The 24,423-nt window shown below is 53.8% G+C and overlaps 1 protein-coding gene across 1 annotated transcript in view; it reads right to left on the bottom strand.

Annotated features, from left to right (window-relative positions):
- Positions 1–23,295, bottom strand: part of CACNA2D4 (calcium voltage-gated channel auxiliary subunit alpha2delta 4) — a 64,937-nt gene extending 41,642 nt beyond the window's left edge. The window contains exons 1-19 of the mRNA XM_043439899.1: positions 23,141–23,295; positions 21,379–21,460; positions 19,990–20,106; positions 18,247–18,306; positions 17,401–17,563; positions 17,085–17,216; positions 13,577–13,637; positions 12,814–12,964; positions 11,966–12,040; positions 11,612–11,701; positions 11,423–11,536; positions 10,994–11,072; positions 9,276–9,424; positions 8,185–8,247; positions 7,366–7,446; positions 6,790–6,864; positions 6,060–6,146; positions 5,474–5,545; positions 488–549 (exon numbers count right to left, since the gene is read on the bottom strand). Coding sequence (XP_043295834.1) covers positions 488–549; positions 5,474–5,545; positions 6,060–6,146; positions 6,790–6,864; positions 7,366–7,446; positions 8,185–8,247; positions 9,276–9,424; positions 10,994–11,072; positions 11,423–11,536; positions 11,612–11,701; positions 11,966–12,040; positions 12,814–12,964; positions 13,577–13,637; positions 17,085–17,216; positions 17,401–17,563; positions 18,247–18,306; positions 19,990–20,106; positions 21,379–21,460; positions 23,141–23,295 — 1,868 coding nt within the window. The remainder of the gene's footprint in view (positions 1–487; positions 550–5,473; positions 5,546–6,059; positions 6,147–6,789; positions 6,865–7,365; positions 7,447–8,184; positions 8,248–9,275; positions 9,425–10,993; positions 11,073–11,422; positions 11,537–11,611; positions 11,702–11,965; positions 12,041–12,813; positions 12,965–13,576; positions 13,638–17,084; positions 17,217–17,400; positions 17,564–18,246; positions 18,307–19,989; positions 20,107–21,378; positions 21,461–23,140) is intronic.
- Positions 23,296–24,423: the final 1,128 nt, after the last annotated feature.

Here is a 24,423-nt window from a genome sequence, read left to right as displayed (position 1 = left end):
TAGAGCTGAACATTTATATGATGGGAGGGAAACTGAAAGACATTCAAGGCTTACCTTTCATCTTACAACTACTTACAATTGCACTGCTTTAAGACCTCCAGGTAGATAATGATATTTATTAATAATTCTTTCAGTACTGCAGAGAAGCAGCTACTATTATCACTCCCATTTTACAGATGAGATGTCTAAGGCACAGAGAGGTTAAGTAACTTGCCTAAGATCACACAGCCTGTGAGTGGCGGAGCTGGGATTCCAGCTTAGTTTAGCTCCTGGCCCTGCACCCTGGGCCACACTGCACACCGAATCACATAGTAAAGCGGGTGTAGATCTCAGTTTTCCCAAGTGCAGACCTGGGTCTTTTTCAGTTATCACAAAATTGCCAACTACTTATGAGTGAATCCCGTCCCAGACCTGAAAGTCCCACCTGAGCGGTTGGCCCTCACCTTGTACCCTCTCCTCCCCCCCAAATAAGATCCAGGCCCCTCACCTGAAAGGTGTGTCATTGATGTCCGTGAAGAAGTAGTCGTTGGTCAGGAAAAGAACTCGCTTCTGAAAGAGGCACCAGGGAAGGGTGCTGGCTGGGGGGGAAGTGCCAACCACCCCTCTCTCCCTCCCCATGTGCTGCCTGGTGCCCTGAAGGCCTTCTCCCACCAGCATACTGCAGCCCCGGGGAAGGTGTGCCTGACTGAGGGCCATAGTCCAGACTGCACTGTCCCTATGGGCCCATGAGTTACCACGTGTACCACAACTCAGGAATGAAAATGTGAAATCTCAGTTACTGTCAGTTAACAGAAATGGAAACCTAGAAAGCCTGACTGGCTTGTGGACCCTGTGCTGGCCAGTGGCCGTGGTTCAGGAGGGACCAGCGCAGGCTGCTGGCTGCAGCTCACACTTATACGTCCCACCAGGAACCGCCTGCCTCTGGAGTCCAGACCCCTCCAGGCCTTGCTGCCCTTCACAGCTTCTCTTTCCTTTCAAAGCTGCTATGTTGAGGTTGAGTTGAATTTGCACAAGTCAGGGCATTGAGGGGTATGCACAGTGGCTAAGATGGGCACAGGTGTCAGACAGCCCTGGTCTAAGCCCCACTGGCCACTCGTGGGCTGGTGAGCTTGGGTGAGTGATCTCATGCTTTTGGGCATCGCAGTTCCATTTGTGAAGCAGAATCGATGAGCGCATCCCCTGTGGATTGCTGGGAGGTGGTGAGGGTGTTTGTAGTGGGTGGGAAGGGCAGGGCTGACTTGGGCTCTCGAGCCCCGTAGGCTGTACCATCTGCATACACTTGGATGCCTCTGGGAAAGCTGCACACTGCACTTGGCCACGAGACTGTTCTTAGCCGCTTTGCCTTTTTTTCAGGCTTTTCTTCCGGGTTGGAAACTGGAGTAAGATGTTGCATGGGACGCAGAGTGAGAAGGTAGCAAAAAAGGTTTGTTTCAATAGGAAACCAGCCGTGGACCAAACCAGAAAGGACAGTTCCCAGCTTGGGCCTTGTCCTGCCTGATGCCCTCTGGCCCCCTCTGCTTCAGGCAAACCCTCTCCCAGTTGGGTGGGGGGGTCTGGGAGCCATGGGGGCAGCTGGGGGCCAGCCAGGGCATTGATGGGCTCCAAGCGGGTCTGGTTTGAGTCTGAAACTGGGGAGCATTAACAATTTTTTTCTTTCTGTCTCTCTTTTTTAATTGAAGAAAACGTTGAAATGCACACATCTAAATGTATCATTTCAGCAGTTTTGATAAATGTACGTTGCTGTGGGATTACCTCCCGGGGTGAGATACGGATTGCGTGCAGCCCCTGAAATTGCTCTGCCTTCTTCCGGTCAGCCCCCCACCTTCCTGGGCGAGCTCTGTTCTGACCTCCATCCCCACAGGTTAGGTTTGCTGTTTTCACAGCGCAAGCTCTTTCGTGTCCACTTTTGCTCCACATAGTGTCCCTGCGACCCACCCGTGTTGTTGGGTGTGTCAGCGCTGTGGTCCTTTCCCTGCCGAGTTCTAAGTACTTCAGGGAGGGCACACCACGGTTTACTTCCAGGTTTGCCCTCCATGGGTGGTCATCCAGGGTGTTTCCAGTTTAAGGCTGTTTTGAATAAAGCTGCTGTGAACCTTCTTCTTGTGGACGTGTGTCTTCATTTCTCTTGATAAGTACCAGGGAAGGAATTCCTTTGCAAAATATGCAAATTATGTTTGCCTTTATAAAACACTGCCAACTTCCCCAAATTATTTTATTATACTTCCACTAGCAATGTATGAACTCCAATTTCTCCACATCTTTGGCAGAATTTGGTATTATCAGTCTTTCAAATTGTAGTTATATTAGAGGGTATGGAAGTAGTTTTAATTTGCATTTCCCTGACAACTAAAGTTGCTGGTTGGGCTTGTTGATCATGTCTGTTTCTTCATTTCTAAAAGTTCTGCTAAAGTGTCTTGCCCACATTTTTTTTTATTACATTGTTAGACTTTTTGTTAGTAATCTGGAGAAGTTCTTTATGGTCTGGACACAGTCTATGTCTGGATTTTCATTTTCTTAATTGTGTCTCTGGATGAACAGAACTGTTTTTTGATGAAATTCAATTTTTCAAAAGTTATTTTACATTTAATGCCTTTGGAATTTAGTCAAAGAAAACTAAGTAACCTTAGGCTGTAAAGACTTTCACCTGCTTTTTCTCCTAGAAGCCTTATAGTTTTAGCTTTTACGTTGAGAGTTTTATAATTGAGCGACATTCAAATTAATTTTTGTGTATGGTATGAGTATATCTCAATGACTTTTCATACATTTATTCAGTTGTTCCAGCACCATTTGTTGAAAACACTTTCCTTTCTCCATTGATTTGCCAAGGTGTCTTTATCGAAAATATGCTGGCAACTTGTGTGTTTTTCTGTGTGTTTCATTTCTGTAGTCCCTACTCCATGGATCCATTTGTCTATTCATATGTCAATACCACTCTGCTTGGTTACTGCAGCTTTGAAGTAAGTTTTGGAATCAGGTACTGTGATTCATCCATCTCATTCAACAAAAGGAATCTGTTCTTTTTCAAGAAAGTTTTGGCCATGTTAGGTCTTTTGCACATTCATATAAATTTTAGAATCACCTTCTTCTTCTATGTCTAGGAGAAGTCTGTTAGATTTTTTATTGGGATTGTGTTGAATCTATAGAATAATTTGGGGGAGAGTAGACATCTTAGAAGTATTGATCTTACAACCCATAAACATGGTTATACTTTCCTATTTAGTTTTTTTATTTGACATTCTTTCTGCAGTGTTATGTAGCTTCCAGTGTAGAGGTCATATATGTGAAATTTATTCCTATTTTATATTATTTGTGCTATGGAAATTGGAACTTAAAAGTATTTTCATTTTGCAAATGTTTCTGGCTATATATAAAAGTATAATTGATTTTTATAACAGTGACTCTGTGTTCTGTGAACTGGCTAAATTTATCTATTAGTTCCAGCAGCTGTTTTGCAAATTTGGGGGATTTTCTATGTGAACAATTATCTTGCTGTGAACAAAGATAGCTTTAGCCTCTCCTTTCTAATTTTCATGCCTTTTATTTCATTTCCTGGCCCTGTTGCAAAGATAGGTCTTTGCTAGGTCCAGGGCAATGTTGAACGTAAGTGGTGAAAACCAGATACCCTCACCAAGTTCACAATCTTAGAAAGTGTTCAGTCATTCACCACTGAAAGTGAGCTTTTCCACACATGCCTTTTTTTTTTTTTTTTTTTAATCAGATTGAGGACGTTTCCTTCTGCTCCCAGTGAAGTTTTGTCATGTGTGTTCAGCATGCTTTGGGGTGGCCAAGTGGTGGCTTCCTCTGGTGTGTTAATGCAGTGGGATAACTTCACTCTGTGTGGCTGTATCTTACACTTGCTCACATGACAAACCCCACAACACAATGTCAACATTTTTCCTTTAAACAGCTGTCTTTTTGAGAAGTTAAAAGAACGGATGAAATCCTATCCTAACCCATGCACTTATCGTTTCCAATGCTGCCCATTTTTCTTTGTGTCGATCTAAGTTTCCATCTGTGTCATTTTTCTTCTGCCTGAAGAATTTCTTTAAGTATTTCTCTTAGGGATGAACTCTGATATTCTCTATCTGAAACTGTCTTTATTTCACCTCTTTTTGAGATGGGAGCACCCCGACACCTGTGAGTGGGAGTCTGGTTGAGATAAGGGTGGAGGTGTCTGGAAGCCACCTCTGCCTTTTCTGGTTCACGAGAAGGACCTTGTGGGCCTGGTGGGTCATCAGAGATGCTGAGCAGCCTGCCCGAGGGAGGCCCTCTCAGCCCAGAGCTTGAAAACAACAAGCAGAGGCCACAGAACTGATGCAGGTCCCAGTGAGAAACAGCCTGTACATCTAAAAGGAATGCAGAGAGTTACTTTCCTTCCCAGGGCTTCCATGCTTGGCTTCCAGGAAAGTCCGTGTCTGTGAAAGAACCTGGGTCTAATTGTTGCCGACGGATGCCCACTTTCTTCCCTTGGAGGCGAAAGGGCAGCGGTAGTGGGAGGTAGGAGGTGACATTTGTAAATATGTCAAGGGACAATGCAGAGTCAGTGCCAGCCAGAGGGGCCTTTTACACAGAAAGAGGAAGCCGTTCCTTGTAAGTGACAAGCGAGTCTGTGGGGACAGGAAGGCATCGCTGGGTGGACCCATTCCTGAAAATCAGCTCTGAGGAGCAGCAGTGATTTTCATCTTATTCACAGATGACATGCTTTACAAGAGCTGCTAACAGTTTGCAAAATTAACTGTCACTTTCCCTGTTTCCAGGGGCTTCCCTGGTGTCTCAGACAGTAAAGAGTCTGCCTGCAAAGCAGGAGACCTAGGTTTGATCCCTGGATTGGGAAGGTCCCCTGGAGAAGGTAATGGCAACCCACTCCAGTATTCTTGCCTGGAGAATTCCATGGACAGCGGAGCCCGGTAGGCTACAGTCCATAGTCCACAGCCGGACACGACTGAGCAACTAACACCTTCCCCCTTTCCACCATTAACAATAAAAGGGCCACATAGCAGGCAGGTGAGGCAGAAAGAGGGCTTCCCAGGTGATGCTAGTGGTAAAGAACCCACCTGCCAATGTAGGAGACATAAGAGATGCAGGTTTGACTCCTGGGTTGGGAAGATTCCCTGGAGGAGGGCGTGGCAACCCACTCCAGTATTCTTGTCTGGGAAAGTCACAAAGAGTCGGATACAACTGAGCAACTTAGCATCCACGCAAGGCATAAAGAAGATCTTTGAAGGGCTGGGCTTGCTGCTGCTTCACCCCAGGTCCCTGAGAGGCAAGCCCTGGAGAGGGGTCACTAACTGGCCAAAGCTCTGTGGGTCTGATGCCGGCTGGGCTGGGCCCCTCGCTTGGGCTCTCCAGACTCCAGCAAGTTCTCCAGATTTACACTCTGATTCAGCCAGGTCCCTTGTTACCACCGCCAACCTTAATTAACCAGGATGCCACATCCTGGGACCAGACCTCAGTCTTTTCCTGGAGCGCTTACCCCTTTGTCCAGCGGGACTTTGACGTCCATGGAGAGAGACCCGGTCTCCCCGTTGATCATTGCTGTTCTCAGCTTCAAGGAGAAAGAGAACGAAATCAGTTGCTTGGCACACACTGGAGTGTGCTCTGAGCCTTGGCTCAGAGGTCAACCCTGGGAACACGCTAGGTTTTCCTCTTTCCCCTGCGAGCAGAGCCCGGGTAGGAAAAGAGATCTGCTTCTAGGGCTCTATTCCCTTTAGCTGGAATTCTAGAATTCACCAAGATAAGGTTCCCAGTGGGCTGACGAGTGAGGGACACTGCGGCCAACCCTCCAGACACAAGTTCCTCCAGGAGGAGCTCCTGACGCCAAGGCTGGCCTACAGCCACACGAACCCAACCTCTGTGGCTATAGACGTGAGCTCCTTCAACCTCGGAGGAAGCAGCTGTTATCTCTCGGGCCATAGGGAGAACCGTCTGTTAGCAGCACCACTTCTGCTTTGAGCCTGAAAAGTCTCCGCTGAGGGAGCGGGGTGAGCTCAGCGCCTACGCACCCCTCACCCCCGGGCCCTGCTGTCCAGCCACCCACCCTCTCCCCCTGCGCCACTCACCATTCCGGCCTGGTCCTCCCACTCCACTTCCGAGAGGTCCACGCTGTTGTAGTTGGGCTTGGGCTTCAGTTTCTTCCCCTCTCGGTACTGAGTAGGCCAGGCAGGGGAGAGACACGAGGTTAACACAAGGCCCTGCTCAAGCCCAGCCCTTCCAGAAGGCCCGTGGGGCAGAGCCATAAACCAGAGCATCTCAGCCATTCCTCCACCCGAGGCAGAGGGGCCCTGGCCAGCATTCATGACAGATGGTTCCCGGCCTTGGAGGGAGATCTCCTCTTAAGAGGAGCTTGTCCTGGTTTTGGACTCTAATTGTTAGAAAGTTCTTCATCCAGGGCGGAAATCTGTCTCCCTGTGACTTTTACTGCTGGACCACCAGGGATGTCCCTATTTTGGGTTCTTAAATGGAACCCATTCACTGTTTCAACTGTTTCTATAAACTACCCCCAAATCTGGGTGTGGTGGCTCAGATGGTAAAGGAGCTGCCCAGAATGTGGAAGACCCAGGTTCAACCCTGAGTCAGGAAGATCCCCTGGAGGAGGGCATGGCTACCCATTCCAGTATTCTTGCCTGGAGAATCCCATGGACAGAGGAGCCTGGCGGGCTACAGTGCATGTGGTCGCAGAGAGTCGGACATGACTGAACACACACACATGAACTACCCCCAAATCCCATACGATTAAGACCCCAAGGCAAAAAAAAAAAAGACCCCAAGGCAAATAGGGTTGGCACCTACCAGGGGTCGGAGGTCAGGATGCGAGAGGATGTAGCCATTGTTGGTGTTCAGAAAGGCATAGCCGTGCACCCCGAGCTGGGGAGACAGGGATTGAGGGAGTATCAAGGGGCCTTTGTGCAGGAAAACTGGGACTGGGCGGGGAGGAGGACCAGGATGGGGAGAAGTGCCGGAGACCACAGAGCAGGAAGCAGCTGACGTGGCCAAGGATCCCAGGGGCCCCAGCCTCCGTCCCGTCTGCTCTGAGCCTGCACATCGACGGTGTGTGTGTGTGTGTGTGTGTGATGTCTGGGGGGTGTCTGGGTGTGGGACAGCAAGGCAGGATGTGGGGTGTGATGTCTGGGGGTCATGCGTGGGTGTGGGACAGGAAGGCAGGATGTCAGGGGTAGGGTGTCTGGGCAGGGGGCATTAGGAGGAGGAATGCAGACCCCGTCCCAGCTCTGGTCTTGGCCACCTTGTCTGCAGGGAGGCTCCTGGGGGAGGCTGTGACCCCACTCAGGGTCTGTGACCTCCCTTCAGGGAGACTGAAGTAGCTCCTGGGGGGCCTGTGACCCCACTCAGGGGCTGATCCAGGCTCACCTTGTACCGGGGCGCCAGCTTCATCAGCTCCCTCAGGGCCACGTCAGAGCCCACTACGCCCAGGAGGATGCCGTGGGACCGCTGGAAGGAAATGCCGGTGTCAGGGGACCTGGCTTCCCATGTGTGAGGCCAGGCTGGACCCCCGGCCCTCCCAGACCCGCAAGAGGAAGCCACTTGCACCTCAGGTAGTCCTTCCTCTGCAGTTAGAGTTTAGGCTGAGATCCTGGAATAAAAACCTAGAACTTAGCAGAAGAGGCCCCAGGAGTAACCTCAAGCTGAGAAGATTACTGTCCTGTATTAACACTGAAGTTGTAATATTTAAATGAAATACAGAATTGAATGAAATATCAGCCTTCACAGCAGAGGCTGAAGTATTGGCATCCGGGGAGACCCTAATCTGGGGGTTTGGGGGCTCTGAAGCACATGGGGCCTGTAAGGAAAGTTTTTCTGGCCAGACGGAGGAGGGGAGGCTCTTGAACTCCCCCACCAGAGCCTTCACAGATAAGTCAAACCCTGCCCACACCCGCAGGGTCAGAGTGGCTTTGCTGGACGCCGGGTAGGTGACCCCTCTGGCCCAGGATCCCCAGGCAGGGTCCCACATCCAGAGCAGCTGGCCAGAACCCGGCTGGGTGAGCAGAATCACAGGGCAGCTTCTGGAAGTGAGGATCCCGCCCTGCCTCTCCCGACCCAGAGATGTGAGTTCCTGGGCACACACCTGCCCATGATGACCCTGTCAAGAACCCGTGTCAAGAACCCTGGGTCTAAAGATGCCGCGGCCCCAGCTCTAACCTGGGCAGCTGCTCATGAGCGGCCACTCACCGTCTCATTCTTCTTGCTGAAGACAGGCATGGCCACGGTGGTCAGCAGTGCCAGGCTCTGTGCCTGTGGGTGGAGAACTGTCAGGGAGGGTGGGCGACGGGACAGAGTCTGCAGATGGGGACCTGAGTCACCACGACTGTCCCCAAGGAGGCTTGCCTTCTCTGCATGAGGAGGAGAGTTGGCAGAAAGGACGGAGGGGAGGGGGCTGGAGGGGGGCTGGGGCAGACACCACAGCAAGCAAAGCCCTAAGCCAGGGCGGGTCTCAGAGCCCTGGGCCCATGGCCCTGCCCCGAGCCTGCTCACCCAGGCCTCTTGTCTCGGCCACGCCCAGGAGGCGGGCCCACCCACAGGACAGGTCCATCTGTGCAAGACCCCAGGAACAAAGGCTCAGACAGCAAGAGGATGGGTCAAGGAGCCACCAGGGCACAAGTTCTGGCCACTGAGATGCCGGGTTAAGTGTCCGGTAAGACTCTGAGGATGTTTCCCTTAGAGTTGGGGTGTGCACCCCTCCCCTCCTCCACCGGAAGCCTGGAACGTGGCTGCCACCATTCTGAGCCCCTGTAGCCACATGCACCAGGAGGACCCCAGGGATGGCAGGGGAGGGGGCAGCGGGAGGGGCCAGGGAGCTCGTCGTCCATGTCCAGGCTTCTTGTTCGGGAGAGGGAAACACACGTCCCTCCTGTGGAAGCCACCGTTCCCAGGTCTCTCTTAATCCCAACCAGACACAGGGGTCTGTGCTCATGATGGGGTTTGAGGAGCATCAGGATGGTCCCCTTTCCCAGACATCTCATCTGACTGTCTACCTTCCAAGTCTGGTACTACATGGGTGGGACCTACAAGTGTCTCATTGGACACCAGGGTCCAAGGGAGGATGTCCGGTTAAGCTGCAGTATCTAAACCATTGGTCAGTCCCCTTTCCTCCTGGAGTGGGTGGGAGAGGACAGGGAGGCAGGCAAGGACCATGGAGGAGGGACAGTCTGGGGCCGAAGGCTCTGTACATGGGGGACGGCCCTGGGTGTGGAGGTCACTCCACAATGCCTCCCCAGGAGGTGCTCTGCCCACCCCTCCCCCACCCAGGAGCCCCCACTTGCTCCCTGGGGCCCCACCTTGCTGTCCATGTAGGCTTCGGTCCAGGTGATGTCATGGTCATGGTTGATGACCATGGGCCGGCTGAGCACATGCAGGTATTCCATCACGTTCTCCTGGGCATCTGCCAGTGTGGAGATCTGTGTGTAGTAGCCTGGTTGGGGAGAGAGTGGCTGTGGATGCAAGGTGCACACTCCCAGGCACCGACGGCTCTTGGCTGGAAGCTGCCCTGGGTCAGGCACTGGGTGCTGCTTCTCCCGAGGCCACCCACTCCCAAGGCACCCGGAAGCTGGTGGTGCTGCAAGGACATGAAGGCCTGGCCCTGCCTGGATTTGGGAGAACCTCCATTCCCCCCAAGATCTAGAGTTGCCCTGGGAGCAGCAGGGCCTCAAGTCAGGGCACAAGGCTGCCCCTCACCCCCTGCAGGGCTGTCCTGCAAGGATGCACCCCATGGCAAACAGCTCTGTCCTGGGTCTTTTAATTTTTTATTTTATATTGGAGTCTAGTTGATTTATGTCTTCCCTGATTGCTCAGTTGGTAAAGAATCTGCCTGCAATGTGGGAGACCCCGGTTTGATTCCTGGGTCAGGAAGATCCGCTGGAAGAGGGATAGGCTGTTTTAGTTTCAAGTGTATAGCATTTTTCAAAATTTAATTTTTGATTTTATATTGGAACTCCTCACCACCTGCCCCCCACCCCCACCCCTCAGGTCTATTTGCAGAGAGCCTCCCTCCTCCTTTCTCTAACTACAGTCCTCCATCAGTCATGGGGAGGGGGCTGCAGCTGAGGCAAATGCCATACAGGCTGTGACTGGTTTAGCATGTGTCTGCTCACCATCACCCACAGGACGCTCTCCCCAGCTCTGGGGAGCCTGGCCGCTTTTACTCCCAGGACGCCTCCTGTCTCAGACACTTTGATGCCCTTCCTCGCTCTCTGCATCTGACTCACTCCTACCACTTCTTTATGTCTCACCTTAGACACACATCCTTCAGGAGGCCTGCCCTGAGCCCCCAAATGCAGGAGGGCTGCCCCCTCACCCACACTTTGGGCAGCCTGTGCCCCTCTGCCCACAGTTCAGTTCAGATTGTCCTCTCACTGACGGCTCACGTGTGTGTCTCCCCGCCCCACCTCCCCGTCCTCCGGACAGAATCAGGGCCGTCCCAGTCATCCTGACCACATCCATTCCCCAGGGCTGGGACCATCTGCCAGCCCACAGCAGGTGCTCGGACATCCGGTTGGGGTCTAGGGGCCTGAGTCAGCACCGTGAAGCCTGGGTATTGGGTTCCGGCCCAGAGATGCGGGCTGCTACACACAAAGCCTTATTCTAAAGAAAGCGATGGCCTGTGCCCTGAGTCTAGAGCAGAACCAAGCCCACGGGCTTCATCTGCAGCAGCAGGAATGGAGGCCAGACACCAGAGAGCACTGACGTTGAAATGTTGTCCCCCTTGTCTGCCTGGTTTTCTGTGTGGCAGTTTGGGTAAAACCTCATTTGAAGAGATGGGTCTCCCTTCTGCAGACCTGAGGTCACCACCTCTGGGTGTGTCTCGGGGGGGTGTGTCGTGGGGTGAGAGCCCCACAGGGAGCAATCGATACCCGCCTTGATTGTCTGAGGAGGAAGGGGGTGTATGCAGTCACCTCCGCTTTGAGTTTTGCACCGGAGCCTTGGCTCAGCATCTGTGCTCAGGTGAGGCCCCGGACACTCTGGCTCACGTGGCATCACCCACCTTTGTTGTTGCAGGCGATCCACTTCAAGCGGTCAGCAAAACTCACTTCCCTCCCAATCAGGTAGGTGAAGACCCGGACCTGGTGGATGAGACCCGGTAGGCTTGAGTCCTGGCCGCTAGGGGCCTGGCTGCATCTGGGTCTAGGTCTGGGCTTTGGACTGTGCACTTTCAGCGCTTCTAATGGGGAAGGGCCCAGGGCCTGGGCTTATGGCAGGGGGGATGCCTGCCTGGTGTGGGGGTCTGCCTGGTGAGGCTCACAGCCTGCAATTTTCCATCCCCACCATATTCTGTGCCCTTGAGTGGGGCTCTGCCGTCACCCTGATGTTGGAATGTCACCCTGGGTCTCATGGGCCGAGCCTGCAGACACAGCAGGAGGAAGCACTCCCCCGGTCCCCCCCACCTTCCCCGACACCACTCCCCGAGAAGAACCTTGCGGTCCGGCCAGTTGTACTTCTCCAGCACCGGCTCATAGTCTTCCACGGCCCCGTCGGTGATCAGCATGATGGCCTGGTTGCACAGGCTTCCTTGCCCAGCCTCTTGGAACTGCGGGAGACGTGGTCGTGACTCCCCTGCTCCCCTGCCCCATCCCTGCCCAGTGCTCCCCAACCCACATCAGACCTGCTGCAGGATCTGGAAGGCTTCACGGAGGGCTCGGTCCACGACCCCCACACCTTTGACCATCAACTCGTCCACCAGCTGTTTGAAGTGCTGTTGGAGGTAAGAAGTCAGAGGAGGCTCAGTGGTCACTGACCCTGGGAACCTTCACTGTTGGCGGTGCCCTCAGAGGCTGTGCAGAGCTACTTGCCGGGAAGAGCAAGACTGCAGGCCCCATCCCCTAATTTCACAGCTGGGCACCTGCAGCAGAGGTTTCTCAGATGCCCCCAGGTGAAGCTGAGAGGCTGTGAGTGGCCGGGGGCAAGACCACCCCCTATCCCTGGAAGGAGAAGCCGGACGGGTTCCAGGTACACCTACCTCTCGGTTGTCCCGATCTGCCTGGACCAAGATCCCCTTAAAACAAGGCTCGATGTAGTGGATGTAGTCGTTATACTGCAGAGGGCGGAGGGTGGAGGCCAAAGGTCAGAGGGCAGAACACACAAGGTCAGTTTGGCAAGTCAGGGCCCAGTGACTTGCTCACAACTCACGGAGAGTCAGGGTGGGCTCACCGGGGTCCCAGTGTAATATGATATCGGGGACCCTAAGCTTTTGGCAGTTTCTCTGAGTAGAGGGAAGGAAGTACAAGGAACAGCATGACCTTGACTCTGAACATTCTCCCCCGAGTCCTAGCCTGGGCATCTTCTGGGGAGGCCGTCTGGGTGCCATCCAGCCCTGGAGCTCACAGAGTCCAGGAGTCACCCAACTCTTCTCTCCATTTCTGTCTGTCTGTCCCTCCACTTCATCCCTTTCTTGGGCAGGTGGAGCGGTCCTCAGGAGAACCAGGACGGGGGACTGCTGGTCCTTCCCTCCCAACGTGTCTGGATTCAGGGACGAAGGAAGTGGGGGCTGGGGGTCTCCCACCCTGCAGAAAGGAGGGTCTTCCCAGGGTGACACCACCAAGGGCACAGGGGTAGGGCCGAGTTAGAGACCTACTTAGAATCTCCTTCATCTAGATCGGACCCCAGACTCATCTGAGAGACCAAGGAGAGCTACTGCCTCAGAGAAATGGACATACGCACTTCCCACATGATCTCAGAAACTGTGGACCCCTGGAAGCCCATCCTAGGTGGGGGCCCCCAGATACAGGGGATGAAGCGTCGAGTGCCCATAAGTACAGGTCACTCTAGTGCAGGTGGAGGTATTTCTCGAATGGGAGGCATGTTTACCGCAATGATATTCACGAAGTCGTTCTCCCCCAGCGTGTCCAGGATGGTGGAGACCGTGTGCTTGGCGATGGTCATCCGCAGCCCCTTCATGCTGCCGCTTGTGTCCACCACGATCACGATGTCCTTCGGGGAGGTGGCAGCTTGTATGTACCTTTAGCAGAGAGGGAGGGACAGGTCAGAGGTGGGATAGCTGGAGTCAGAACCACCATCAGCCAGGTCTCCCTTGTTTCCATTCAGACTCTGGCTCGAAGTTCAAGTCAATGCCCAGGCTTGCTCGTGTCTGGAACCACCCAGCTGTTTGGCAGCCATTGCGGAGGGAACGGTTGGGATCGTGCCCACTGAGCAAGCTTGTCAGGTGGGGGTGGTCAAGTCTTGGTAGTGACCCTTGTCCTCTTTGGTTCGGGTCAGCCTGGGTCCCAAGGGGATCTGACAGTGGGAAGGGAGGGAGCCGGATGCCCCCAGACCTGGTTATAGATCTGCCAGAGGAAGGGTGTGGGGGGAGAGGGGATCTGGCCTAGGGTGAATGTGCTGTTGGCTCAGGGCCCTGGAAGAAGGTGTCGGGCGGCAGGACAGGTGTGGTCAGTCCTGGGGCAGAGCAGCTGTGGGGTGATGCAGACAGACTCTTCTTCTCTTATTCTGGGTCAGTTCTGCACACCCGTGGTCCCAGGATGGGTGCAGAACAGGCCCTGGGGGAGAGCTAGGCAAAACCCGGAGGCTGCACAGAAATGCCAGCCCCAGAGGCCAGGCCCCTGGGGTCGCTTACCAGCCACGGTTCCGGCAGTCGAAGGTGATGACTCCGTTCTCATCCGGCGTCCACTTGATGCCTGAGGAAAAGAAGGCTTCACTCAGCGAGGCTGCTCCAGAGTCCTGGGATGGGTGCTAACCCCGGGATGGCCAGAATCCCTGGGGCAGGGCCAGCTGGGGATGTGGGCAGTGTGTGTGGGACCAGTCATCACACCCTGTAAACTGAGGGGGCAGCAAGGTGGCAGGCAGCTGATGGATGGACACTCACCCCCAACTGCACAGATCCAGAGCTGGGTTCACTTCACAGGTCGGACCCCCCAAACTCCTGAGCTCCCAGTGCCCCGAGAGACACGGGTGAGGCCTGACGCATGTTCCCAAGTGGTTTCCCCACAGGTGAAAACCTCTGACTGCAAGCACGTGGGCCTCGGACTAGTTGAAACCAGATTTTCTTTTTCATTTCGCTCCCTTTTTTTCCCTTTTTCTTTCCCCCTTTTTCCTTTCTTTTATATATATATATATATATATATATATATATTATTTTTTTTCACACTGTACAACCCCCTTCAGGGCTCACAGCCCACAGGTATACAGGCTGGGCCAAGGTTGCAGGTTGCAGTTGACTCCATGAGCGCACCAGGAGGAAACTAGACTGGTGATGCTCAAAACCTCACTTGGATGCCAACCAATCTGAGAACTGAGCAGGAGATGAGTGGGCTCCCGAGGCCCCTCCCCCATGTGGCCTTTAACCCCCTTCCCTGAACATCCTCGGGGAGCTGGAACCCTTCCTGCCTTCGCCCTGGTGCACACAGTCCCTCTTCAATAAAGAGCTCTGCTCGCCCACACGTCTTGAGGGGAAGATGTTCATTTCTATGGCCTTGCTTTCTTAGAATCTGGAAAGTCTCGGGAACACACACCAGATATTTGTATCAGATAACAGTAAAGGCATCTAATTTGGGGAGATTAAGAAGTCAGGGTGGGGGCAGAGATGTAAGCAGGAGAGTTCTCAGGTGCCTTTTTGACTGCGAGGAAGGTAAAATATGATTTAATTGTAAAACCTTGTGTTACACGTGCCTGATAAATCCCTGTTACCCATGCAGGACTAATGACTAAACAGAAACAGAGGAATAAGTTCAGAAGTGATAGGAAAAAAAAAGAGAATCGGAGGGGGAAAATTTATGAAAAAAAGGTAAATCATTAAAAAAGAAAGAAAGAAGCAAAAAGGAAACATAAAAAAAGGAGAAGAAATCTAAAAAATAAGATTATAGCATGTCCAAATGTATCAATATAATACATGAAAATGTGCTTAACTTGCCAAATAGTAAAAGAGATTGTCAGTTTGAATAAAAATTAAAAAGCTATATGCTATTTTCAACAGATACGGCTAAAACAAAGTGACATAGAAGATTGGAAGTAAAAGGATGGAAAATATATAGATATCAGGCATATACCAACCAAGAGCACACTAATATCTCTATGAATATCAGATGAAATAGACTTAAAAAGTGTGTTGTAAAGGTTAATGAGGAGCAAGCAGACATAAAATCAGTAAAGGCATGGAAAATTTAAATAATACGATTGACAAGCTTCATCTAATGATGTGAGCAGAATTTCTATCCAACAATTAAAGCACCCATATTCTGCTCAAGCACATGTAGAATATTTACAAATGTTAACGACATATTAAGCTGTTAAACTAGCTCCCAACTAATTTCATACAATCAGCACCAATATACACCATGTTCTCTGGCTGCAAACAACTGAATTAGAAATTTTTAATAAAAAGATAAAGATAAAATCCCCATATATTTGGAAATTACAAAACACACTGTTAAATTACTAAAAGTTCAAAGAAGAACTCACAGGGGAATTAAAAAATATTTAGAAGCAAACAACATTAAAACACTATCCTGACACCAGGAAGCACAAAGACTTTTGCAGGTCTAAAGTCACAGTGAATAGAGTGCAAAGGGAGTCCATGGAATGCAAGGAAATAGCCAGACTGTAAAGAGAACTCAGTGACAACAAGAGCAAACAACCCAGGACAAAAATGGGCAAGCTTTGTGTCCGCACACAAGTTGACAGCTCTGGGAGCCCTGATGCAGCAGGAATTCCGCCCTGGGGAAGGCCTGAGGGACATGAGAGTTGTCTTCAAGCCTTTGAAGGGTGTTGCATGAAAGAGGGATGAACTTGCCCATTGAGGCTCCAGCGGACAGAAAAGAACCAATGACTTGCTGTGGATTTGGGTAGTGAGACAGGAGCGTCCCCCGGCTTAGACGGTAAATAAATCCGCCTGCAATGCAGGAGGCTCGAGTTTGATCCCTGGGTTGGGAAGATCCCCTGGAGAAGGGAATGACAACCCACTCCAGTATTCTTGCCTGGAGAATCCCATGGACAGAGGAGCCTGGCGGGCTACGGTCCAGGGACTGCAAAGACTTGGACATGACTGAGCAACTAACAATTTCACACACTTTTTTCACAGGAGGGTCCACCCTGGGGAACCTGTGAGCTCTGAGGTTGTTTTGTACTCCTCCTAAGAGAAACCCTGGGGGACACTGAACCATCCTTAGGACCCTCCAGGACAGGCTGGGGCTGGGGACCTGGGACCCTTGGCTGCAGTGCTTATACCCAGACGAATGTCTCCTTGAGCAATAAAATACAAAGAAACTATAGACTAAAAATAACTGCACGTGTGTGCAGTTGAGGCAAATTATGGACAATAGATATACAAACACCAAAAACACAACTGCCACTTCTGAAGAACTGGGAGCAAAAGCAGGGCACTGCGCATGTCCCATGCACTCAACACCACCAAGGTGTGGGCAGACCACATAGGCACCCCTCCAGCCCAACCCTGGGCCACACTCCTACCATCACCCTGATAAAAGGAACCAGCTCATCCCCCATGGCAGCCAGCAAGGGAAACTGGGTTTTGCCCTTGTTCCTCACTGCTGCAGCAGGGGCCCCAACTTTAAAGCCTTGCCTGAATTTCTTGTCTGTCTTCTAGTCAATTACTGTTGATTAAGGGAGTAACACTTGTCTCAGAAAAGAGGGCCATGTTAAGGCTTTCTGGAGAGGGGGCTAAAATAAGAGTGGGTGTGAGCTGTGGAGGTGAATCCTTTTAAATGAGAAGTAAAAGAAGGCAGAGCTCTTGGAGACCTTATAGATGGGCTTCTGTTTTCTGTTTGGTCAGTAGAACAGGGGGAGTCCCCCGCTGTCTGCTGGGCTGGCCACTAGACCGTTCAACCTCCTTCCTGCTGTTGAACATGGACTTTGCTCCATTTCTCCAGCGAGGATGCAGCCTTCTGAAGGTCAGAACTCTTTGGCCCTCCTTTCCACCTCCCACATGCTTCTTGCAGGACCAGAGTCCGGGTGGGCATTGACTGGCTATTTACCGAGGGGTCCAACGGCATCGTTGGTTCATTCCTTCATCAGTTATCACTTGAAAGTGTGCTTATTGGGTTGCAATGTCGCCTTGTTCCCAGAGACAGAGCCTGGAGGACTGTGGAGATGCCTCCGCAAGTCCTCACCTGGGTAGATGCGGAAGAACCCCGTGGAGCTGCCGAAGTACTGCCAGGTCAGCGTCGGGTCTCTCTGGAAGTTCTCCACGAAGACAGCGTTCAGAGCTTCGGACATGTAGATTCCATTCAAGATATCTGGGTCTAAAGGTGAGGTTGTGGGGGGAATGCAGGGGAGATATCAGCCTTCACCTGCTGAATATATGTGCACACACACATGCGCACACTTGAAAGCTCAATGCCTGCAGTGAGGCCATCCACACCCAAACTCACTCTCCCCTGACCCGGGGGCCCCGTTTGCTCCCCGGGGTGGGGGTCCGGCGGGCACCTTTGTTGTAGACATTGGTGGGCAGCTGCACGCTGCTCAGGGTCGTGTTCACCAGCAGGTTGCTGAAGTGCGCGTTGGCCTCTAGGAGGAACTCGGCCCCCAGCTCCACGTATGCCCCGCTCGAGTCCTTCTCGTTGAGGAGGACGGAGTTGTAATAGTTGAACTAGGGTGACCGAGAGGGACAGGCGGAGAGAGAGGGCCAGGCATGGGGGGGCGTCAGCATGAGCCAAGGATTCCAGCCACCACTGATTCGGGGCAAGTTCCAAACAGTTGGGCCTGATGGTTGATTCTTCGGGTTTTGAAAAAACTGTCTGGATTATGGCTTCAGTCCCCACTTTGTTTGGTGTGTGGACACAGACAGCGTTGGGACAGACAGGCAGACACAAAGTCAGGGGAGGTGGGCAAATGGAGGTGCCTTCATCAGCAGCCTGAGCTCTAATGGGAGTGGGAAGGCTCCTGGGACCCAGAATGGGGTCCCTGCACGGGGGCTTCCCTCTGAAGAGACAGCCTGCAGTCTGGCCCTGGACTGGGCTGCAAATGGCTCCTCAAGGACTCAGAGCGGTTTAGAACCAGCCCTCAGGTTCATTCACACCAGTGCGGTTCAGAACCAACTCTCAGGTTCACACATAACCTGTGCGGTTCAGAACGGACCCTCACATTCATTCATACCTGTGCGGTTCAGAACCAACCCCTCAGGTTCACACACACTTGCATGCATTGAAAGGCGATGCTGGGCCTCTTCCCCCCTACCCCCGCCCTGCGTCCCGTCCTCAGGGGACCCGAGTCAAAGGGCTTCGGAATATTAGTTGTCGTACCTCCCAGGGCTGTGGGGGCAGGAGGACTCACCACCAGGGACTCGTTGAATTCGTGGTTCAGGTCGGCCTCCTCGGCAGCCTCCACCAGATTCTGCGGCAGGGACACGAGGGGGAGAGTGAGCGGGGAAAGGAGGCCAGTGGCCGTGTAAGGTCCACTCCCGGGGTCCACCCACGAGAACCGGGGACAGACACTCAGACCAGCGCCTGCACACGAACGTGCACAACAGCGCTAGTCACGGTGGCCAAAAGGCAGACAGGTCAGAGGACAGGAAACCAGCCTGCAAGGCGACACACAGGGTCCTCTCAACTGCACAGTGTTCAGGGGAGGGTCCGACACAGGCACTGTTCCGGGGAGGGTCGGACACAGACACCTGGGGAAACAGCCCAAAGGTCAGCCGTGGCCAGGGGCAAGCAGGACTTCTCAAGGCAGTGAAACTACCCTGTAATCTATGGCAGTGGGTACATGTCATTACACGTTCACCCAAACCCTTGTGATGCACACCAAGAGTGAACCCTCAAGCAGACTACGGCCTTCAGGTGACAATGACGTGTCAGTGTTAGTTCGTTGGGTGTACAAATGTACCATCTGGTGGGAGTGTTGGTAGCTGGGAAGGCTGTGTTTGTGAGAGCAGGGGGAGTAAATAGGGACTCTGAGCTTTCTTCACAATTTTGCTGTCAACCTAAAACGGCTTTAAAAATTCAAGTCATTGGGACTTCCCTGGGGGTTCAGTCGTTAAGACTGTGCTTCTACTGCAAGGGATTTGGGGTTGATCTCTGGTTGGGGAACTAAGATCCCACATGCTTCATGGAGCAGCCAAAAAAAAAAAAATAAATAAAATATATATATAAAAGAAAGAGGAGTTCCCTGGTGATCCAGTGGTAAAGACTCCAAGCTTCCAGTGGAGGGGGCCGCGGGTTTGATCCCTGGTAGGGAACTAGATCTCACATGCTGCAACTAAGACCCAGTGCAGCCAAATAAATAAGGAAATAACTTAAAAAAAAAAGATAAAGGAAAGAAAAGGCGCAGTAAATAGAAGTAGAGACACAGCAGGGCATTTATTACCAGGAAGATGGGATTTTATATCATCTGCGACCCTCTGGGTCTATGTTTATCCTCCTGTGAACTGGGCAGAGCAATCCTTGCTGCCCTGCACCCAACCCCTGTGGCTGAGGGCAAGATGAAGAGGTTCCACGGGGCAAAGGTTATTTAGTACTGCTCTGCAGGAGATTCCCCACGGGCACCCTCATGGAGGGTCTGTGGCTGTGACCATGGAGGGAAGGGGGAGGAGGGGAGGAAGGGAGGAGGGAGGGGGGAGGAGGGGAGGAGGGAAGCAGGGGAGAGGGGATGAGGGGGGAAGGGGAGGAGGGGATAAGGGGGAGGGTGGGGAGGAGGAGTATATATGAGGGAGGAGGGGAGGAAGGGAGGAGGATGGGAGGAAGACGGGAGGAGAGGGAGGGGGTTCACTTCACCAGCAGTCACCCCGCAGCCCTCCCACCCACCATTCACTCAATGGTGACTCCTGGGTCCTCACTCTGCACCCCGTCCTACCACTGAACCTGAGATCATGATGCAGGTCCTTCTTGACACCATGGGCTGACCCTCCAGCCCCGGACACTGTTCCCTAAGGCAGGGCACCCACCCTAGCCCTCCCCCTCTCCCTTTGCCCCCACCCCACCTTCTCTTTACAAGGGTCTGGTGGCTCTCAGAGCTATGGGCCCAGGGCAGGTGTTCAGTGTCTGGGGTGGGCGGACCCCCAGCCCCCAGGCTGAGCACCTGGACTGCCTCCACTTTCCTGCGGAGCATGGTCTCCATGTCTTCTGAGAACTTCTTCACTAGCTCCAAGCCGTCCACCTCCTTGATCTTCAGACTGGACTCCACGTCCTTGTATTTCTGTTCAGGAGATACATGGAGATGTACACCTGTTTTCTGGGACCCATAAGTCCACCTGGATGGCTAGCAGCCTCTGCCCTCCCACTGGATATTCACACTGGGGCCAGGATGGCCCTGTCTCCTCCAAAACCTCCCCTGCAGATGACAAGTGACTTCTCTTATCAGACGTCCTTTGATTCACATCTGTCAGAGGGAGAGGCTGAGGCCCAGAGAGGTTATGAAACTCAGCTGAGGTCACACAGCTGCTCAGGGGCTGGACCTCCACATGCTGCCTCCAGAGATGGCTCTCAGGGGCTGTAAGGCCTGAGATCTTCGGTGCCCCCTCACATCCTGTGAGCTGCAGGGCTGGACATGGCCTGACCTTCGGCCTGTGAGCCTGGGCACTAAGAGGGCCACTGAGTCACTGTCTAGGCCCTGGGAAGCCACCTGGGGATGAGTTACTTAATTCCCCAAACTGCAAGTCAACGGCTTTTACCCCAGACAGCCACGGCTCCAGCTTCCTCATGAGTCAGAGGAAGGAGAAAATCAGAGAAAACTTGCTTGGCTGAGGGGCTGGTGTGGTGGTCAGGAGAGTAAGGGGAGTCGGGGGAGCTGGCATTGCTACCTGCCCGGGGTCAGAACAGCTGGAGGGGACAGGCATGACCTTAAAAGCCATGGGCCCCTTTCAGCAGTGCTTAGGAAACAATCTGAAGCTGCCGAGGGGATAAGATAGAGAACATGGACACTCGGCCATGGGCAGTGGGACAGCAGCACCCTTCTTTGTGATGGTCTGGAAGTTGCGATGCCAGGGGGACTGGAGCTTGAGGGGTCTAGTGAGAAGCCGGTGGGTCGTCTTTAATCGACAGAGCAGTGAACTGCTCATGGGGGTGGTGGCCAGCTCCTGCCCAGGGCCCTGCAGCCAGGACACCGCGGCAGGGAGGTTGGAGCACCGAGTGGGCGGCTCTCCGCTGGCCCCTCCCCGCTCCCCAGTGTGGGGCCTGCATCTGGCCCACCCACTGCCTCTCCCATTGGTCCCTCACCCCCACGACCTCTTGTTCCCTGATCCCATCTCAGCGTTGGCTTCCCGGCCCCTGAGCTGACATCCCACCAACTTGCTCTGTGTCTCAGGCAAATCGTTCCCCTCTCTGGGCCTCAGTTTCACCATCTGAAATGGGGATTGGACTAGATGGTCCCCAGGGCCCCTCATAAGCACGGACATCCTGCTTGCCCACCAGGACAGAGTTCCTGGCTGACCGCCTGGCTGACTGCCTGGCTGCCCTGGGTGGCACTGACCTTCTGCAGCAGGAGGGAGCCCGAGTACTTGGTGACTGTGTCATACAGGTCCCGGCCAAAGGTGTCTGCCCACAGCTTCACTCTGCCGGACAGAAGGAGTACATGTGTGCATGCACGCATACACACACGCATGCACGCATACACACATGCACGCACACATGTGCATGTACACGCTGAGACACAAAGACACACATGTGCAGACACACATGTGCATGTATACATGCACACACATGCACGCACACATTCACACACCCATGCACACACATGCATGCATACAGGCGCACACATGTACACACAGGGAGACATAAAGATTCACTCATGCACACGCATACACACACATACACACGGAGACACAAAGATGCACACCCATGCGCACACATGTACACACACATGCACACACACTGAGACAGATGCACACAGATGCATGTACACAGGAAGCCTGTGACTACACGCAGAGACACCTACTGCTGCACATACACAAACCTGCACAATCATGCAGGGACACACATAACATGGACATACACGTAGACATGGACACACACAGGCACACACACAATTACACACTGACATACACCCAGGATAACACACCAACAGATACAGTCCACCCTCTGTAGGGCAGGGACCTAGAGGACCCGTCAGGACTCAACAGTTAAACTATGATCAGAACACCTTGGCTAGGACCCTGCTGAGGGGCTGAGCTGACCACCCGGAGCCAAGCCCTAACCCTACACCCCGAGGGCTAGAGAGAGGGAACAAGGCTGGGGGTGGGCAGGCTGGCCGGGAGACCCTGAGGATGTGCACAGATGGAGCGCCTCAGCCAGCTGTCCTCCAGCTGCCCCTTGCGGGGTCACTCCGGGGCCACGACTCCTCTTCTAAATGCTCGGTGTGGGGGGTGTGAGGCAGAGAGGCCGAGCCTCTGAGCTGTCTGGGAGGTTGGGGCCACAAGCAGGTGACAAAGTAGAGGTGGGACCCCCTCCGTGGGGACAGTGAACCTCAAACCTCATACTCGGCTCAGCCCCACACAAACCCTGGGCATCTGTGGGCTGCAGGGCCCCCTTCTATAAGACCAAGGCTGACAGTAGTCTGACTCGTGCTGGGCTCAGGTGTGATGAACAGGTAGCCCCTTTAGTGCAGGGTGCTCTGCACCCATCCTAATCAGAACTATTTAACGGAACCACCAGAACTAATCGCTAAAGACCAGACACCCCCAGGGAGTCACACAGTAGTTTATACACAGTTGTGAATGACTGGAAGCTTCCCTGGAGCTTGTCTTAGTGACAGAGTGTAGGACTGGGGCCAGGAGGGAGGCAGACAGTCATAAAAAGGGAATGGAGAATGCTCTTTCACTCCCCCTGACTCCTGGCTGCATAAGCTGGTGGTCAGTTTAGGCCCGTTTACCCTCATAATGTCAAGATGTGGGTTTCCTAGCAAATCCTTAGGGGGCCATGATGGTCACTTCCAGCAACTCGGCTCCCACTCCAACTGCTCATCCTGCAATCACCCTGGAAGGAGGCCTGCCCCGCAGGTGCTGGGGGTGCCAGGAGTTGTGGGGGCCTCCACGATCAGGTCTGGGGAGAGGATGAGAGTGGGGCCACAAATGGCAGAGGTTTGGGGAAGAGAAGAGGTTCACAGGGGCAGTGGACAGGGGGACTGGGTGGCCGAGCCCCAGGGGAGCTGGGGGAGGGGGGCAAGGACTGAGATGGGCCAGGGAGGGGAGGGAGGAGAGGGTCAGTGGTGGTGGGGGGCTGGCCTCGAGGCTTACGTCTCCACAGGGATCTTGACCTGCCCCCGTGTGGGGGACAGGGATGTGCTGGACAGCAGGCAGAGGAGGATCGCCGTCTTCCGCAGGGAGGCCCAGGCTGCAGGGGTGGGGCTGGGGTCTGCGTGGATGCTGGGGGGCCTGGGCAGCGTCCCCATGTGGGATGAGGCTGGGGAGCAGCCTCAGACCCTGAGCTCTGCCTGCCCAGACCCCTCGCACGGCCCCACACCTTCTGCTTTCGGGTGTGGACAAGCCTGGGGTTCCCCAGCTTCCAGTGGGGTCCTGGCTGCAGTGTCTATGCGTGAGGAGGGGGCGCCCCTGTCTGTCCTGCAGAGGGGCGGCCCCACTGAGCAGCAGGCTCCCAGGAGAGGGGCTGACTGGAGAGGCTGGGACAGAATGAGCCGGTTAATCTGCCGGCCTCTTCTCTAATCCCCGCCCGGCAGCAGGAGGGCGGTGACAGGGACCTCAGTGGGATTATCCTGGTTTCAGAAGTGGGGGCCCGCTCACCGCGTGTGAGCCTCAGCCTCCCACGTCACAGAGGCAGACCAGTCAGTCCCTGGACACAGGAGATGACGCAGCGACCCTGACCCCATGACAAACCTGCTCCTGAAACCTCAGAGTCATCCTGGGGTCCGTGTGAGCACCCCCGTTTGCTCAGGGAGCCGAGGGGACAGGGTGCCTCTTCCTGGGCTCCCATGTCCAGCCCTCTGCCTTCGGACAGGTCACAGGTAATGTTCACAGTCAGTGGCCCCATGTCCCCCACGTCTCACCTGGTGAGACCCATTTTCTGGGACCCATTTTCCGGGAAGCTCCAGCTCCCCCTGCCCCCCCCACCCTTTGCACAGATCCAGCCCCTAACGCATGTCCCACCACCGCTGGTCAAGGCCTACGTCCATCTGCATCTCAGGCCCTCTTGTCTGATTTTCCCCATCCTAGGTGGAGCTGGAGGGACTGTGGGCCACAGGGGTGCAGCCAAGAGGAAGCCGAGTGGGGAGACAATGAGTCTGGCTTGTGTAGCCACCTAGACTGTTGTCTCCAGCCATCCCGGCAGGGTGGCTCCAGAGACACTCCCCGCCTGCCCTCAGGGAGGCTGCCCCACAGCAGGACCAGCCCCCAGCAGCAGCGTCACCACCCCACAGCGTCCCGCGCTGGCAGCATGCGGGAGGGGAGGGAAACAAGACCACAAGCTCATCTGCAGAAGATTCTATCCACGATGGAACAAAGTGGTCAGTGGAGAACCTGGTTCTCACTAGGCCTGGAGCTCCTGTTAGGAAGCAGTTGACACT

This window comes from Cervus canadensis, chromosome 21 (genome assembly GCF_019320065.1).
Source record: "Cervus canadensis isolate Bull #8, Minnesota chromosome 21, ASM1932006v1, whole genome shotgun sequence".
NCBI lineage: Eukaryota > Metazoa > Chordata > Mammalia > Artiodactyla > Cervidae > Cervus > Cervus canadensis.
Note: the sequence above shows the minus strand (reverse complement) of the source record. Positions and strands in the feature narration are given on the sequence as shown.